At 34.9% G+C, this 19,947-nt stretch overlaps 1 protein-coding gene across 1 annotated transcript; it reads right to left on the bottom strand.

Moving 5' to 3' along the window:
* Window positions 1-18,838: 18,838 nt before the first annotated feature.
* LOC108336883 (pathogenesis-related protein 2) lies at window positions 18,839-19,703 on the bottom strand. Its single transcript, XM_017573328.2, has 2 exons — window positions 19,402-19,703; window positions 18,839-19,302 (listed from the first exon to the last, which is right to left on the bottom strand). The coding sequence occupies exons 1-2, from the start codon at window positions 19,580-19,582 to the stop codon at window positions 19,016-19,018; spliced, it is 468 nt and encodes a 155-aa protein (XP_017428817.1). The 5' UTR covers window positions 19,583-19,703; the 3' UTR covers window positions 18,839-19,015.
* Between the last annotated feature and the right edge of the window lie 244 nt (window positions 19,704-19,947).

Raw genomic sequence — 19,947 nt, 5'->3', positions numbered from 1 at the left:
ATTCTCAAATCCACTGAGCAATATTAATAAAAGGGAAGTCCGACCAAAATTTGATGAGAAAACAAACAAATTAAGAAAAGAAATGGACAATATATTGTGAACAATATTAATTTTAATGTAAAACTAATTTTAAACCTGTGCGTTTCTATTGATGATTGTTGGTGTGTTTATTACAAAAAAGATTTAGATGACAAGTGAGAAAATAAATATTTTAAAGTTTATAATTAAGTTTTAAATAGAATTGACTTGAAAAATAATTTATAAGTCTAAAAATAAATATGTTTATAAAAATATAAAAGTAGACTTTGTAAACATATAAAGGATAAAACATGTAAAAAAATAAAGTAGACTTTTTAAAAATATAAAAGATATGTAAGAATATGTAAAATAGACTTGTTAAAAATATAAATTAGTGTATGAAAATATTGATTTAATGTTTATTGTTAGATTTGTCTAATGAGTACGTTGTAAACTCATTTAATATGTGTTCTTAGACTCATTATCATTATATGGATACATTTGTCTAATGTATATTGTTAAACTTGTATAATCAGTATAAACACAAGTTTGTCTAATGTATATAACAAGACTTGTATAATGTGTATCAATAAACTCATCTAATATGTGTATGAACAAATTTGTCTAACATTGTATTGCTAGACTAGTATAATTAGTGTATAGACAAACTCATCTAAAGTGTGTTACAAGACTCGTCTGATTAGTGTATGAACATATCTGTCTAATGTGTATTCTTAGACTCATCTATTCAATGTATGAAATGACTCATCTAATGTTTTTTTGTTATATTCATCTAATCAGTATATGAATAAACTCGTCTATAATTTGTATTTCTAAACTCATCTAATGTTTTTTTGTTATATTCATCTAATCAGTATATGAATAAACTCGTTTATAATTTGTATTTCTAAACTCGTTTAATACTTTTCACTATACTCACGTAGTTAATGTATGAACAAACTCATCTAATGTGTATTACAAGATTCATCTAATCAATGAATGAATAAACTTGTCTAATATGTATTAATATACTCATCTAATTTATGTATGGAAAGATTTATCTAAAGTATATTGCTAGAGTTGTCTAATAAATATATGAATGACTCATCTAATGTGTATATTTAAACTTGTGTAATGTGTATTGCTAGACTCGTCTAATGTGTATTAATATACTTGTCTAATTTATGTATAGACAAACTAATGTATATAGACATGCTCATCTAATGTCTATTAGACGTTTAATTAATGTATGGCCATAGTAATCTAATTAATGCATTGTAGACTCGTTTAATGTCTATTGCAAGATTCATTTATTCAATGAATGAACAAACTCATTTAATATATATTAATAGACTTTTCTAATGAATATTTCTAGACGCGTTTAATCAATGTGTGGAATGATTTGCCTAATATTTTGGCTATACTTGTCTAATGATTGTATGGTCAGACTCGTCTAATGTGCATTATTAAACTTGTTTAATCATGGACTCGTTTAGTAATTTGTTATACTCATCTAATCAATATATTCTTGACTTATCTAATTAATATATGAACATACTCATTCAGTATTTTTTGTTATAATAAATTGATGTTTGGACAAACTTGTTTATTATGTATTGCTAGATTCATCTAATAGCTTTTGTTATACTCGTATAATCAATGTATGTATACATTCGCCTAATGTGTATATTGTTAGTGTTGAATATAGTGAAGAAGATTAGGAGAAATCTCCCTTATGTGTTTAGCATACACATAGGGTAGTTTATTTATAATGTAAGATAAGGGAGAAACCCTAAATACAGAGTGGGTTAAGCCCAATTAAAAAAAACACACAACTTAACATCTAACACTCCCCCTCAAGCTGGAGCATATAAATCATATGTTCCAAGCTTGTTACAAAGATAGTCAATTCTAGGTCCTCGTAAGGACTTGGTGAATATGTCTGCCAACTGGTTGCTTGAGTTAACGAACTCAGTCTTGATATCTCCGGATATGATTTTTTCTCTAATAAAATGACAATCAACTTCAATGTGCTTGGTTCTCTCATGGAAGACAGGGTTAGAGCTAATATGAAGAGCAGCTTGATTATCACATATAAGTGTCATGTGAGTGACATCTCCAAATTTCAATTCATTAAGTAATTGTTTAAGCCACACAAGCTCGCAAGTAGTAGATGCCATAGCTCTATATTCTGCTTCTGCGCTGGACCTTGCCACAACACTTTGCTTCTTATTTTTCCAAGACATCAGGTTGCCACCAATAGAGACACAATATCCAGAAGTAGACCTCCTATCAGAAGGGGAACCAGCACAATCAGCATCTGAATAGCAAACGATTTTTGTATCGTTGTTAGGGCCATATAGCAAACCTTTTCCAGGTGATCCTTTAATATACTTCAGTATGCGAACAACTGCATCCCAATGGTCTTCACATGGGGAGTTTAGAAATTGACTCACCACACTAACTGCGAAAGAAATGTCAGGACGCGTAACAGTAAGATAGTTTAATTTACCAACTAATCTTCTGTACCGTTCAGGATCTGAGAAAGACTCCCCCTGATTTGGTAGGAGTTTGATGTTAGGGTCCATAGGTGTCTCAACAGATTTACAGTTCATTAACCCTGTTTCCTCCAAGATGTCTAACGCATACTTCCTCTGAGATATGACAATACCATCATTGGATTGTGCTACTTCAATACCCAAAAAGTACCGAAGTTTGCCAAGATCTTTGGTTTGAAAATGATGACAAAGGTGTTGTTTCATGTGAGAGATGCCGAGATAGTCACTTCCTGTGAGAACAATATCATCGACATACACTATTAAGTAAATACATCCAGCATTTGAGTGGCGATAGAACACTGAATGATTCGCTTCACTGCGAGACATACCAAATTGTTGAACAACACAGCTGAATTTACCAAACCAGGCCCGAGGAGATTGTTTTAGGCCATATAAGGATTTGCGAAGACGACATACCAATCCAGATGACTCCCCCTTAGCAACAAAGCCAGGCAGTTGCTCCATATAAATTTCTTCATGCAAATCACCATTCAGGAAAGCATTTTTGACATCAAGTTGGTAAAGAGGCCATTGGCGAAGAGCGGCCATGGCAATGAATAGGCGAACATAGGTCATTTTTGCCACTGGAGAAAAAGTATCACCATAATCCAAACCAAAAATCTGTGTGTAGCCTTTGGCAACCAGTCGAGCTTTCAGACGATCAATTGTGCCATCAGGGCCAACCTTGATAGCATACACCCACCTGCAACCAACAACAAAATTTCCAGATGGTAATTGGACAAGCTCCCAAGTTCCACTTTTCTGTAAAGCACTTAATTCATCCAGCATAGCTTGACGCCAGCCAGGATGAGTTAAGGCATCACCCACAGATTTAGGAATTGACACAGAAGAAATGGATGAGAGACAAGTGTAAAATGATGGAGATAATCTGTGGTAACTAAGAACAGTATAATGGGGGGAAGGGTTACAGGTAGAGCGTATACCTTTAAGAAGGGCAATAGGCAAGTCAGACTCATTTGCTGGAGCCGGAGAAGACACAGGAGGCGACACTGGAAGTGAGTCATGAGGGAGACAATTGCGGCGACTATAAACCTGAAGGGGTGGTGGTGAAGGACGATCCTGTGGTGAATGAGAGTCTAAAGAAGGAGGAGACAAAATGGGTGGAGCATCACCAGGAGGATCACAGATAAGAGGAATATCAACAGTAACAGGGAGAGGTACAGAGCTAGAAGATAGATGTGTAAAGTAAAAAGAAGATTCATCAAAAGTGACATCAGCAGAGATAAAATGACGATTGAGGGAAGGGGAAAAACACTTATAGCCCTTTTGTGACCGTGGAAATCCTAAGAAGACACATTTGTGAGACCTAGGAGATAACTTATCAAGACCAGGACTAAAATCATGAACAAAACATGTAGACCCAAAAACTCTAAGGGGTAATGGATGTAGAGGGTCTTAAGGAAATAAGATAGAATGAGGGATTTTGTTCTCTAGGAAGGAAGATGGCATGCGGTTGATAAGATAACATGCTGTGAGAATAGCATCACCCCAAAAACGTGAGGGTACTTGACCATGAATGAGAAGGGTACAAGTTGTTTCAATAAGGTGTCTATTCTTGCGCTCAGCCACCCCATTTTGTTGAGGGGTATAAGCACATGAGGTTTGGTGAAGAATGCCATGAGAAGCCATAAAATGTTTAAACTGTTGAGAAAGGTATTCACGGCCATTATCACTGCGTAAAGTGCGAATAGAAACCCCAAACTGAGTTTTTATTTCATTGAAAAAAGTTTGAAACATAGAAAACAACTCAGAACGATTCTTCATGAGAAACAACCAAGTACATCTGGAATAGTCATCAATAAAGGTAACAAAATACTGAAATCCTAAAGTTGACATAACACGACTAGGTCCCCAAATATCAGAATGAACCAATGAAAATGGGGATGACGCTTGTTGTGAAACACTACGAGGAAAGGAACTACGAGTATGTTTACCTAACTGACAAGACTCACACGACAAACTTGATAATTTGGACAGACTCGGAACAAGTTGCTGCAGTTTGGCAAGACTGGGATGACCTAACTAAGCATGAAGAAGGGATGGTGACTCCATGATTACACCAGCATGTGGAGAAGGGCTAAGATGATATAGGCCATGAGACTCACATCCTATGCCAATCATGTGTTTCAAACTTCGGTCCTGCAACCAAACAGAATCTTTGGTAAATGAAATAACACAATTAAGGGAACGAGTTAGACAACTTACGGACAATAAGTTAAAAGGAGACCCAGGGACATAAAGTACATTATCAATGGATATGGACGGAAAAATATGAACAGTACCAATACCATGAGATGAGACTCTAGACCCATCAGCCATTGTTACCGAGGGTAAATTAACTGGACATGACAAGGAAGAAAACAAGGACTTGTTACCAGTGATATGATCGGTGGCGCCTGAGTCAAGGACCCAAGATCCGGGAAAGTGAGTCAGACCAACAAAAGGAGTACCTGTGCGTATAACAGAAGTAGATGTAGTGGAACTAGAGTGCTGACGGTCCTCATACCATCTGAGAAATTCCTGAAAGAGTAAAGGGTTATTTATGGTATTTGATGAAGTAGGATGGTCTGCAGACGGTGATCGGGGAGGTGGATCAGAATTAGCCATTGCTATAGGTCGAGGAGGACGTCCATGAAGCGCATAACATCTATCAATTTTGTGGCCTAGCTTGCCATAGTGGTCACATTTTGGACGTCCTTTACCTGGTTGGCGAGACCGACTCCGATCATCAAGTTGGGCAGCCATGGTGATACAAGAAGGCCTAGCACCATTGGACCTATCACAAGAGGGATGATCAAGAAAATACAAGATGAGTACTCTCCCAAAGGTCAAACCCTCTTTGCTATTTTTGGATGGAAAATTGGAGAACAAGAAGATGCTACCAATTTGCCAAAACATGGAGAAGGGTAAAGTGGACATTGCCACACAAGAAGGGGTGTGCTTATCCTTCTATGGGGTAGCATTAGTAATTGTTTTCTCCACATGTTAAAATTCATTTAGCACGCTTACTGGAAGCTACTCATTTAGCACATGGTTAGTAATAACATTTCACAATTAAAACGTGTAAAAGGCTTGCTCAAGCTGGGAGATTGATCTATAAAATCTCATGGGCAAAGCTTGTATCTCACTTTTGAATACATGGAGTTTTACTATGCTGATGCATTTTTTTCAGCAACCAGAACTCTGCCAAAAGTCACCTCTTATTGAGCTTTCCTTCTCCTTCTAGCTTCCTTCCAGTGAAGGCTTTCTGAGTTAGATAATCCACTCACCATAGAGCTCTACATCCATCTCTACATCCATCTCTGCATCCAGATCTGTTTCCACTGCATTAACTATACTGCAGCCACTAAATTCACTTCTGCCACTGCTGTTAAACCTCACTTCTTTCCGCTGCCACTGCCTCTCGTGATCTAAATGCAACTCTGCTTATGATTCCATTCATCATTCTACTACCTTCAAACCACAACTCTACTGGATCAACATCATCAAGTGGTATCAGAGCCTAGGTTCTGCATCACGCTCCAGCTAAGTGTTCTTTCCATTCCATATATACTGTCATCAACATTCCCTTCGTGTATTCATTCTGTGCACACTGTTTCATTGAAATTTTAATTCCAGTAGATTCCAATGTTGGATTTCGTTGTTCCAGCTTTTAATTGCTTTATTGTTAATCATTTTAATCGGTTCATTCCATTGCTTTGAGTCTTTTAGTTTGGAAATCCAATTCTGTCATGTCTAGTACTGTGTTGTGGTTTATTTTGTCAAATTTCTGAGTTGAAACTGGTTTGGGATAAATCTGCTGTGTTGATTGGATTTTCAATAGAAGCACATGAGATGAGCAATGATGAATGAGCTTGTGCATCTTGAATTCCATCACAGTGCAGTTCCCGTTAATGCAGAATTTAAATCTGGTTTGAATCTGATTTAAAATGTATTTTCTGAACTACACCGTGTGAAAATTTGCTTTCTGGTTGTGTTTGAATTCTTGGACTGCGTTGTGTGCATACAATATGAACATTGTATTGTCTAAGACAATAAAAACTGGTTGCATCAGTCAGCAGAATCCAGAATTCATTGCTAGAGCAGTTGAACCGAGCTGCATACACTTTGATTGAGTCTTTTTTCCTGTTTTTGAATCTGTCCAGATTAGAACTCACTTCTGGACATCTCTTAATGAATTTCTAGAGTCTTTTTCAAGTTTAATTTGCTGTATTGGAGTCATAAAAGTTGCTTACAATTTCGTTTGAATCCTCTGCTGAAGTTTGGTTGGTGATTTGGTTTAATTTTGGTGTTAAATAGCAACTGAAGTAGTGAAAATCAGAATTCCAAGTTTTTAGCCTCTGCTGGCAGTTTGAACAAGTCACATTTGGTTAAACAAAGTTGCTCAAATCATAAAATTAAGTGTGCAAACGTGTTTGTGTAAAATTGCCATTCAAACCACCAAATTTTCAACACTTTTTCTGATATAAGTTGCAGATTTCGAAATTCAGAGTTTGGTATGATTAATGCATCATATTCAGTGTTAGATTGGTAGCAAAAGCTTGGTTCAATTGAATTAAAAGAAGTGCACAATTCAAATCTTACCAACTGCATTGTAAAAAGCTGTGTGAACCAGTGCCAAGCAAAATTTAAAATCTGATGCACAATTTTTTTTCCAGCTTTCTTCTAGGCATTTTATCAAACACTTTGCCTAGTTTTACATTTGATTTCGAAATTGATCAAAGCTGCAACTTATCTTTGTTTCTTGCTTTTCAAATCTACTCTAGAGCCTTTCCTAAGTTCATTTTGAGTGCCATCAGTCATTGGAAACCAATTAATTGATTGATTTAAGTTGTTTGAAAATCCTGCACATAAGCTGTTTGATAAAACTACAGTTGTGCATTCTGGTTTAACAGTTTTTGGCAGCAGCAATGTTGATTTTTTTGGCTTAACAATTGATCATTGGTGGTCTGTATGAGCTCTTTGCTGGGTGCAGAATCATCTCAGGTGGTCCTACAACACTGGTAGCATCTTAGGGAGTGGATTGGAGCAAGGAAAGATCAACATTGAGGCTGAAATTTTTGGTGCAGCAGAACCAAATTCTTCACTGGTCTGCATCAAACTGGTTGCTGCAACAGCAGCATAATTCACTTGCAGCTGAGAGAATTGCATGAATCCAAGCTGATTCATTACTTGTTTGAGAGCAACCAAAGCTGCCACATTCAAACCACATCCTTGTTTTACCAAATTTTGTGTTGCCCTTGTATTTTTGGTGTTTACTTTCTTTTTTTCAATTCTGTAAGTTGGCCATTTCAAGCAAGTGAAGTGGAAGAGCTCATAAGTGTTCTTCTCTCATTTGCTAACTTGACTAAAAGTCTCATCACTTTAAAATTGGTAGACGGTGAGTGTGTCTTAGATCCAAAGTCTAAGCCTCACCTAGGAGACCTCACTTTAATTGCTTGTTCCATTCTCGACTAGATAGCCTATATCTTGTGCGAATAGGAAGCTCTCTTAGGGGTCCGAATTTAGAGTTAGGTTGTGCCTTTTCTTTACTTTGTGTTTTCTTTGTTGTCTTTAAGACTTAAGTGGATTTAAGAGTGATTTTGATCTAAGGACTCTAGTAAGTAGCAAGAAGCATATTTGGCAAGGAAAAGGCTTGGTACTTAAGCATTCCTAGTGAATCACCTCCCTTACCTGGAATATTGCTTCAAGTGAAAATCTCTAGTCTTTACTTCAAGAACAACATTTAAATCCATCATAATGTCTAGAAGGCATTCTCCTAGGATTAGTGATAGTGAAAAAGAACATTTTTCTCTTCAAACTTTAGTTAATGAATTCAAAGAAATGAGAAGAGAAATGAATGAAGAGAAAGTCAATAGAGAGCTTCAAAATGCTGTTATTCAAGATGAGTTGAGAATGATAAGGAAAAGTAAGTCTAGGGGAAGTCAGAGTGAAAACTCTCAAGAGGGAGGGATGTCTATGAGTCTGGGTGATTATTACCCTCATCAGTCTTCTACTTCTAGAAGGCATAGGAGAAATTCACATGCACCTCCACCCCCTAAAGAAGTCAATATTGTGTTGCCTCACTTCCATGGGAAGGACAATGTAGAGGCTTATCTTGATTGGGAGATGAAGGTAGAACAATTGTTTGAATGCCACTAAGTGAGTGAAGAGAGGAAGGTATCTCTAGCTACCCTAAGCTTTCAAGGGTATGCAATGTACTGGTGGACTGCTTTAGTCAAAGAGAGGCTTAGACATCAAGCCCCTCCCATCCACTATTGGAATGATCTCAAGTCTGCCCTTAGGAGGAGACACATTCCCTCCTACTACAATAGGGAACTCATGGATAAACTCCAAAGGTTACAACAAAGGTCTATGACATTTGAGGAATATAGACAAAAGATGGAGTTGTATATGATGAGGGCAGGCATAGTGGAGGGTCCAGAAATTACTTTAGCTAGATTTTTAAGTGGGCTCAATTTTGACATAAGAGATAAGGTTGAACTTCTACCTTATAGAGATTTGAATGATCTTGTTCAAATGTGTATAAAGGTAGAACAACAAAACTTGAGAAAATCTTCTTCTAAAAGAATTCAAGTTCAACCTACTTTTGAAAAGAAAATTTTTAAAGAAAAAGAGCCATTTAAACCTCTAGCCAAAATAGAAGAGAGACCCAAGAAAGAGACACCCTCACACACAAGAACAAGTGAAATCAAATGCTTCAAATGTCTAGGAAGGGGTCATGTAGCTATTCAATGTCCTACAAAAAGAAACATTATTTTGAAAGGCAAGGACATTTATAGTAGTGAAAGTGACACCCCAACTAGTACAAGTGAGAGTGAGGAAGAAGAGAGGGAAGAGGAAATATATGCTGATGATGGGCAACTTCTCATGGTGAGAAGGATACTTAGCAACCAACCAAGTCTTGAACACATATCACAAAGAGAGAACATCTTTCACACAAGATGTAAAATTCAAGAAAATCATTGTTCTCTCATTGTTGATAGTGGGTCTTGTTGCAATTGTTGTAGCACAAGGTTGGTTGAGAAGTTGAAACTTGATATTATACCCCATCCAAAACCTTATAAACTTCATTGGCTAAATGAAGATGGGGATATAATAGTCAAGAATCAAGTGAAGTTGGCATTTTCCATTGGGAACTTCAAAGATGAAGTTTTATGTGATATAGTTCCCATGGAAGCATGTCATATGTTATTGGGGAGACCATGGCAATTTGATCATCAAACTATCCATCATGGTCTAACCAATACCATCACTATCCATCAAAAGGACAAGAAGTTTGTGCTTCATCCTTTGACTCCTACCCAAGTGGCTAAGGATCAAGCACAAATGAAGTCTTTAAGAAAGCAAGAACATGCTCAAAAGAAAAAGTCAAAAAGAAAGGAGGGTATAGAAACAAGTGTGCCACCTAAGGTCACTCAACATGAAGTCCTTTTAAACAAAAAGACTTTAATAAATACACTTCAAGTTGAGCAACCTTCATATCTTCTTCTTTGTCAAGGGACACTTACATGCACATCTAGTGATTCAAAGATTTCAACTCCTTCTCCATCCATTCAAAAACTTTTGAAAGAATTTGATGATTTATTCCCACAAGAAATTCCTAAAGGGCTTCCACCCATAAGAGGAATTGAACATCAAATTGATTTCATTCCAGGGGCAGTTCTTCCTAATAGGCCAGCCTATAGGACAAACCCCCAAGAAACTAAGGAGATTGAGACACAAGTCCAAGAGTTGCTAGATAAAGGCTTAGTTCAAAAGAGTCTAAGTCCATGTGATGTACCAGTGTTGCTTGTTCCAAAAAAAGATGGGAAGTGGCGCATGTGTTGTGATTGTAGAGCTATCAACAACATCACAATCAAGTATAGACATCCCATTCCTAGGCTTGATGATATGTTGGATGAATTGCATGGAGCACAAATATTTTCAAAGGTAGATTTAAAAAGTGGCTATCACCAAATAAGAATTAAGGAAGGTGATGAATGGAAAACTGCCTTTAAAACCAAGTTTGGATTATATGAATGGCTAGTTATGCCTTTTGGTCTTACAAATGCTCCAAGCACATTCATGAGACTTATGAATCATGTCCTTAGGGATTGCATTGGGAAGTTTGTAGTTGTTTACTTTGATGACATCTTGGTATATAGTCAAAATTTGCAAACTCATGAAAAACATTTGAGAATTGTTTTAACAATTCTTAGAACACACAAATTGTTTGCAAACTTTGACAAGTGTACCTTTTGTGTTGATAGTGTCATATTTCTTGGATTTGTGGTCACCAAAAATGGGGTTCATGTGGACCCAGAAAAAATAAAGGCCATCCAAGATTGGCCTCCTCCAAAGAATGTAGGAGAAGTAAGGAGCTTCCATGGGTTGGCAAGTTTTTACAGAAGATTTGTTCCTAACTTCTCTAGTCTTGCTTCACCCCTCAATGAGTTGGTGAAAAAAGATGTTACATTCCATTGGGGGGATAAACAACAAAAAGCTTTTGAGCTACTCAAAGAGAAGCTCACACAAGCACCCATTCTAGCTTTGCCAAATTTTTCCAAAACTTTTGAGCTAGAATGTGATGCTTCAGGATTTGGCATAGGTGCAGTATTATTACAAGAAGGACACCCAATTGCATACTTTAGTGAAAAACTTCATGGTGCCTCTTGTAATTATCCCACCTATGACAAAGAACTCTATGCACTTGTGAGGGCTCTTCAAACTTGGGAACATTACCTTGTTGCCAAGGAGTTTATCATTCATAATGATCATGAATCACTTAAGTATTTGAAGAGTCAACACAAGTTACAAAAGAGGCATGCTAAGTGGTTGGAATTCATTGAACAATTCACCTATGTTATTAAATACAAGAAAGGAAAATCCAATGTGGTGGCTGATGCTTTGTCAAGAAAAATTAATCTATTAGCCACATTGGGAGCTCAAATTCTTGGATTTAATAACATTCTTGAATTATATTCACAAGATCTTGATTTTGCTCATATCTATGAGGAATGTCTCAATAAGCCTCAAGGAGGATTCTATGTGAAAGAGGGGTATCTTTTTAAAGAAGGAAAAATTTGCATTCCCCAAGGTTCACATAGAAAACTCCTTGTTCAAGAGACACATGAGGGAGGATTAATGGGACATTTTGGGGTAGAAAAGACCCTTGGCATGTTGAAAGAAAAATTCTTTTGGCCTCACATGAGAAGGGATGTTCAAAGGCATTGCTTTAAGTGTATAACTTGTTTAGAAGCTAAATCTAAAGTAATGCCTCATGGACTGTATACTCCTTTGAATGTTGCTTCCACCCCTTGGGAAGAGATAAGTATGGATTTTGTGTTAGGTCTTCCCAAAACTTCAAGGGGTTTTGATTCTATCTTTGTGGTGGTAGATAGATTTAGCAAAACGGCTCATTTTATACCTTGCCACAAAGTAGATGATGCAAGCAACATTGCAAAGTTATTCTTCAGAGATGTGGTTAAACTTCATGGGTTACCTAAGGTAATAGTTTCGGATAGAGATACAAAATTTCTTAGTCACTTTTGGCGGACCTTATGGTCTAGATTAGGGACTAAGTTATCTTTTTCTACTACTTGCCATCCTCAAACAGATGGTCAAACTGAAGTAGTCAATAGATCTCTTTCCACTTTACTAAGGGTAGTTCTAAAAGGCAATCATAAATCTTGGGATGAGTATCTTCCTCATGTTGAGTTTGCATACAATAGAGTAGTTCATGGAACTACTAAATTGTCTCCTTTTGAAGTTGTTTATGGTTTTAATCCTTTGACACCCATGGATTTAATACCCCTTCCAAATGCTATTGATTTTGTTCATCAAGATGGGGTATCTAAATCCAAGTTTATCAAAGAATTACATCATAAGGTTAAAAATCAAATTCAACAACAAAATGAGAAATATGCCAAGCAACACAACAAGGGCAAGAAAGAGTTAATCTTCAATGAAGGTGATCTAGTTTGGGTTCATCTTAGAAAGGAAAGATTTCCTCAACTAAGAAAATCCAAACTCAATCCTAGAGGAGATGGACCTTTTAGAGTAATAAGGAGGATAAATAACAATGCCTATCAAATTGATCTTCCTCCCGAATACGGTGTTCATGCTACCTTCAATGTATCTGACCTTAAACCTTTTGCAGGTTATGCAAGTGAAAATGAAGACCCTATGGATTTGAGGGCAAATCCCTGTCAAGAGGGAGGGGATGATACAAGAAGGCCTAGCACCATTGGACCTATCACAAGAGGGATGATCAAGAAAATACAAGATGAGTACTCTCCCAAAGGTCAAACCCTCTTTGCTATTTTTGGATGGAAAATTGGAGAACAAGAAGATGCTACCAATTTGCCAAAACATGGAGAAGGGTAAAGTGGACATTGCCACACAAGAAGGGGTGTGCTTATCCTTCTATGGGGTAGCATTAGTAATTGTTTTCTCCACATGTTAAAATTCATTTAGCACGCTTACTGGAAGCTACTCATTTAGCACATGGTTAGTAATAACATTTCACAATTAAAACGTGTAAAAGGCTTGCTCAAGCTGGGAGATTGATCTATAAAATCTCATGGGCAAAGCTTGTATCTCACTTTTGAATACATGGAGTTTTACTATGCTGATGCATTTTTTCCAGCAACCAGAACTCTGCCAAAAGTCACCTCTTATTGAGCTTTCCTTCTCCTTCTAGCTTCCTTCCAGTGAAGGCTTTCTGAGTTAGATAATCCACTCACCATAGAGCTCTACATCCATCTCTACATCCATCTCTGCATCTAGATCTGTTTCCACTGCATTAACTATACTGCAGCCACTAAATTCACTTCTGCCACTGCTGTTAAACCTCACTTCTTTCCGCTGCCACTGCCTCTCGTGATCTAAATGCAACTCTGCTTATGATTCCATTCATCATTCTACTACCTTCAAACCACAACTCTGCTGGATCAACATCATCACATGGGGAGGGAGAAACCCTAAAAAAAATCCAAAGTGCTCCGATTGATGCAACGACCACAGATCCAGAAAGAGGGCGAGGAGGCGATCACAGCGGTTCTGATCGGCGGCGGAACTCTTCGACAACGCACCGGCACGCGCGGCGAGAAGCGGCGGCAACGGTGACTGTTTCGGCGGCGCGTGGAGGCGCGTGGGTGGTCCGTTCGTCGCAATCTTTGTGCCACGGTGGTCGCCCGGCCGAGACGATTCCGATGGTGTGGTCGTCGGTCGATTCTGGAACTCCGGCGACGGCGGCGACGGCGACTGCAGCGACAACGGCGGTGATGGGTACCGGAGACCGTGGAGTTGGCGGGAACTATTCCTGTGCTCTAGATACCATGTTGAATATAGTGAAGAAGATTAGGAGAAATCTCTCTTATGTGTTTAGCATACACATAGGATAGTTTATTTATAATGTAAGATAAGAGTTAAACCCTAAATACAAAATGGGCTAAGCCCAATTAACAGAAACACACAACTTAACATCTAACAGTTAGACTCATATAATGTTTTTTGTTATATTTATCCAGTGTGTTGCTAGACTCATTTAATTCATATACGTTTAATATATATATATTTTTAGACTTCACTAATGATATATATGTACATTAGTGGTATATTTTAAAACAATTAGTTTGTTAGTTTTTACCTTTTGGTCTAACTAAAGTCGTAAACTCTACATTTTTATGTTAAAAATAGTAAAAAATGAATTCAGAGAATATAAAACAAAATTTATAATATTAAGAAGTGTAAATATTTTGTTACAAATATATAATTTAAATTTTGAAATGAACTATTAAGAAAAATGTTTTAATTTATTCTCTCACAAATATAATTATTTAAAACTTTATTCTAATTTATATTTATATATGACTAATGCTAGTTTTTATTAAATAATATCAGTTAAATTTTACATACTAAAAATATGAAAATATTCAACAATAAAAATATTTATACTATAATTTAATATAACAAATAAAATAATTCTTTTCACAATATTTTATATAACAGTATAAACAATTTATATTGCTAATAAATATATATTATTTTTTAAATAATATTATTTTAAGAAATAAAAGTAAACTATTAAGAAAGAAATTATAATCTGTATAAATATTAAAAATAATTTAAAATAATATTTAGATAAAGATAAAAAAATAAAAAATATAAATAATTAAATTTAAATCTTAAAAATAAAGATGAAAAAAAATGAATTAATTAAATTATCTTATTAATTAAAATATTTTACTAATTTAAGATGAAAACGGATACAAAGTCTGAACAGTATTATGATGAATATGAATATATTCATCTTCCACTTCCTACTCAATTTAGTCACTAAAATTACACTAGAAACATGTAAAAGACCGTATAAGACTTCTTAAATTGTGTTATATAAAAAAAAGTAGAAAATTATGAAGATTTAAATCTTAGAAGAGAAATAGTTACAATTTTATCCAACACCGATGATATATAGTGAATATTATCCACCTATCTGACCGGTGAATCAATGCAGTAAATAAAAATAGGAAAACGATACTTTTACACAATCACGTGTTAAAATGTGATTGGTCTAATTTTAAATTTTTTTGCTGACGTGAAAAATTGATATTTCACATTTTCAATGTTGTGTTAGCGTTTTGTTTAAAATTTTCGATTTCAAGTTTTCGGAAACTTAGGTTAAGAATTTATTGAATTTTGTTAAGGAGGTACAAAAACTTTAAGGTTGTTATACACTTATTTGTTCTTTGATCCCTAATTATGTTGTAATGTTTGTTTTTTCATGTTTTCAAGGAGAACAACCATGAAATTAGTGCACTTTGAGAACAACCATGAAATTAGTGCATTTTGAGTTGGGATGTGGTGACTTTGTTCATATTTGTGGTGATTGAGAGAACATAACCTTATAGTTGTTGCATGAACCTTGGTTTTATTGAGTTTTGTTAAGGTTGTACAAAACCTTGAAGGTTGTTACTCACTTAGTTGGTTTTTCTTATCTAGTTATGTTGTAGTGCTAGTTTTTTATGTTAGCTTTCGATGTCTTCTTGAACTTCATTGAAAAACCCCTAAACAAAGACTAAAGAACGAAATACTAGTGGAAAAAAGAGATTATTTAATGACTTACTATGATACATGAAATCCACTTATCATAATAAGTTGATCAATGATATTTTCGTAATAAAAATAAGGGTTATTATTATATACTTTGGAAGACCTGTCATAATAAGTGGACGCTCTAACAAAATTGAAATCATGTTCAAAACGTATTATGATAGGTGTAAAAAGTCATGTCATAGTACGCCTGTTCTATGATGGTTAATTCATCACCTTTAGCTTGCGATGACATTTTCATAATAAACTTCAAAACATTATGACAGTTTATAAACCATCTATCATAGAAACTCTAAATCCCTAATTTCTCTTACTCTAAATCCCTAATTTCTTTCAGATCATTTTCGCATTTCCTCTTTCTGATTCACACATCCTCCTCTTCACGAATTCTCTGTTTCTGAGTTCATCTACGTTGCTCTCTTCCACCTTCTTCTCTTCACTTATAGTTTGGAGGAAAACTCACCCAATCTCATTCTTCTTCTTTTTCAATTCTTTTTGATAGGTGAACGAATGTATGTAATATAACACTGGATATATTATGACAGATGAAGAGAAATATGTCATAGAAGGTGAGTATACTATAACAGTTAAAGAGAAGTATATCATAGTAACTTAAAAATATTATGATAAGTAATCAAAGATACGTCATAGAAAGTTGAATCGTCTATGATAGTCAATCCAGAGTACATCATAGTAAGTTGGACCTAATATGACAGATTTTTTTGCTATGTCATAGAAAACGCGAACCTTATGCCAAAATTATAACGTTGCATAAAAGGTCCATTTTACCTGTTACAAAATGTAATTTCTGTACTAGTGAAACAAAACAAAACAACATAGAGGAAGCTAGGCTTTCCACCTTCAAATCAAAACAGATGAAGCTATCTTTTTCATCCACAACTCATGTATGGAAAGGGATCCTAAAAAACTTGTAAAAGACAATTAACTCATTCTGAATATCGATGAAACAGAAAACAAAGAAAAAACAACAGCAGAAAAAACAATGGTGAATGTTGAGTCTCAAATAAATGATGGTGAAATGTTGTATCTCAAAGGAACAATGTTGAGTGAAGGGAACAAGTAACGGAAGCAACGATTAAAAAGGAAGTTTTGGAACGAAACTCCTAACCTAAATTTCGTGAAAACTCGAAATAAAAAATTTGGAACAAAACGTGAACACACGGTAAAATATCAAACTTTCATGTCTAACATAAAAAAAAAATTTAAAATTGGACAATTTTGATACATGTAAAAAAATTGTCGAAAAAATGGTGTGAAACTTTCGTTTTCCTGGAAAAATATAAAAGTGACCACTAAATGTAATAGGATTACCCCTTTCCTAAACTTCAATTATCGAATTTAAACTTAAAAATGGAAGTGGGGCAAGGTTTAGGAAGAGTAAGAATTAATATTTTGATGTTTGTAATGCATTGACGTGAAAGAAAGGTTCTAAGAAAACATCAGTGAAGAAGGGACCAATATAGAATAAATGGCTACTAGAAACCAAAAAGAGTCCAAAGAGGTGAGTAGTAAGAAAGTTAAAAATAGATTGAATTTTAATTTTTACGATGGAAGGATTAAAAGGAGTGGGTAGTGATGGGAAATGATGAAGGTGTATGACCCCAAAGCTGAAACTTCCTTTCAGAGCAGCACGTGAAACTCTTACCAATTCATACGTACCTCATTCTCTTTTTTTCTATTTTTTCATTAATTATTCTTCTTACTTTACTTCTTCCCCCAACATCAACCATGCCCTTTCACATCACGTCATTCCGATCACCCAATCACCCATTGTCCTCTCATAAATTCAGGGTCAAAAAGGGAATCATCAACTCCATCACACACAAAACCTTCAACAAATAATGCATGCATTTCATCTTCAACATTGTTACACTTATTTAGGACACTAGTTGATCTTATGAAGTATGAAAAACTAAAATAGAGTTTTCTATTTCTATTTTAAATGGGTCTCGTACTTGGTATACAATTAAGCCTCTTATAGTCGTTCTATGACCGAGATTTGTTATCTTGAATTAATGGTTACAATCCTTTTACATTCAAGTCTTCGAGACAAAAGTCTAATATATATTTAGATTTTATGTGAGTTGAACATAGAACGTAATGAGACTAAAGTTTATTAAGTCATATAGTACATCAATTAATAATCATATCGTAATTAACTTTATTTTTGTTAGAAAATTAAGTATAAATTTAGGTTTTAAAAATTTATCAGAATTAAATAATGATCTAATTGCTTTAATTTTTCAAAAAAAAAACTCGATTGAAAAAAAAAACTTATTTAAGAAAATTAAACCGTTATAAGTATACTACTAAATCAAAAAAGAAAAATAAGTGTTTAGTTATAAATGCAATTAATCAATTGAGAAATCGAGATGTGACTTTGTTCAACTTATTGGAAAAAACATTTACATCAAGAAAAGTATATAAAACCTTATACATTGGCTTTACAATTTTAAGATTTATTTTATAATTAAAAATATCACTTTGTTGCTCAATCTAAAGGTTTAGTAAAATAATTGAGTGTGGAAAGTTTACTAACCTAATTTAACTTGAATTTATTACATCTTTGACTTACAAGATTGACCCAAATTATTCTACGTTGTTTTTGTCTAGACTTATATCAATTTTAAAAGATAAAGAATTGTATTGGTTAAAACTAAAGTTTGAAGATATAAGTTTGCTAAGATCGACAAAAATATGTCTTGTCAAGACTAATTCATCATGTCTTATTCAAGATTATTCCAAACAATATTTTATTTAAAGTCATATTAAAGATGTTGAAATTAAAGTCACACCAAATATAAAACGGGACAGAGTTGTTTATAAGTTTTTTAAAAATCCATCAACTTCTCATTGCCACTCTTACGACAAATCTTATAAAATGATACAAATACTATAAAACTTTACCTAAAATCAAAATATGAACTTAGATAGTATAAATTTAAATAAGAAATTTAATGTGTACAATTTTCACTCAATAGTTTTTAATCTGATTTAAATTTGAACTACTATGATCTACGATTACGGTTGATTGGATAGGGATCAAACACATATTTCTCGTATTTTGCACTATCGTACTTTAAAGTACTAAAACATATTGAATTAAAATGGCAGTAAACAAAAAAAAATTAAAATTTGCTTTGATTTATTATAATTTATTGATGAAGTGAGATACAAAAGATATTGGAAGTATATTTCCCAATAGGACAAAACAAAAATAAGAAAGTAAACAGTGCGTTAAGTTGGAAGCCAAGTTTTAAGATAAACACACAAGGATGTAATCAAAGACAGCTGATAATAATTCAAGCATTGGCCAAAAGGTAAGCCTCGATGACCTTGAAAAGAGCATCACTCTTGGCCTTGCCAGCTTTGAGTTCATCTTCATTGGGTGGAGCATCTCCTTTGCTGTGGTATTTTATACTCAGCTTTACAACTGAGCCTCCGTTTGGACCATCACTAAGTTTGGAGTCAATCGTGATCTTCTCTGCAGTGTCTGGCAAAGCAGCACCTCCAACAATGCTGTAACTGTATCCCAAATTGTTCTCATCTATTCCTTCTATTTTGTGCAACACAAACTTTGTCTCCCCATCTGTCCATTCATTCGTTCATTCACAATTGGCAGTTAGATATATAATGGTATAATGCAAATAGAGAAAATATGTAAAAAAGGAGTGAAGATGTATCTTACCCTCAAGGAAAGAGATCTTCTTGATGGTTCCTGGGCCACCGTTGCCCTCAACGATTTCAACACTCTTAAAGGAATCAACAGCCTTTGGAACGATGTTGTCGGCATCTTTTACAAGAGCTTTGTAAAGGGTGGCAGGAGCCACGGGAGAGGTGGTTTGGTCCTCGAATGTGAAAACTGCCATGATGGATGAATTCTTAATGAGATTGAACGGAATGGAAGACTGTATAATATGAGAATAGAAGGAGAAGATGTTTGGTGTGAGTATTTAGGAGAGGAGAGTGGTCTCTATTTATAAGCACAATGCATAGCTCATACCATTTGTTACCATAACACATCAAGTGTGAAGCTGATATCATTGGCGGTTCTTTGTTTCTGAATAAACAATTTTCTTCAGAGATAGTATGTCATGATTCTTTCATCTTTTTGTGTTTGTCCAATATTGTGTCTCGAAAAACTTTCAAAATCAAAGAAGTCAAATTGCATACACGTCAGTTTCAACGATCAACGATGGCGACTGTTTGCTTGCGGGAATGGATCATTTCGAAG

This window comes from Vigna angularis, chromosome 1 (assembly GCF_016808095.1).
Source record: "Vigna angularis cultivar LongXiaoDou No.4 chromosome 1, ASM1680809v1, whole genome shotgun sequence".
Lineage (NCBI taxonomy): Eukaryota > Viridiplantae > Streptophyta > Magnoliopsida > Fabales > Fabaceae > Vigna > Vigna angularis.
This window is presented reverse-complemented; position numbering and strand designations above follow the sequence as displayed.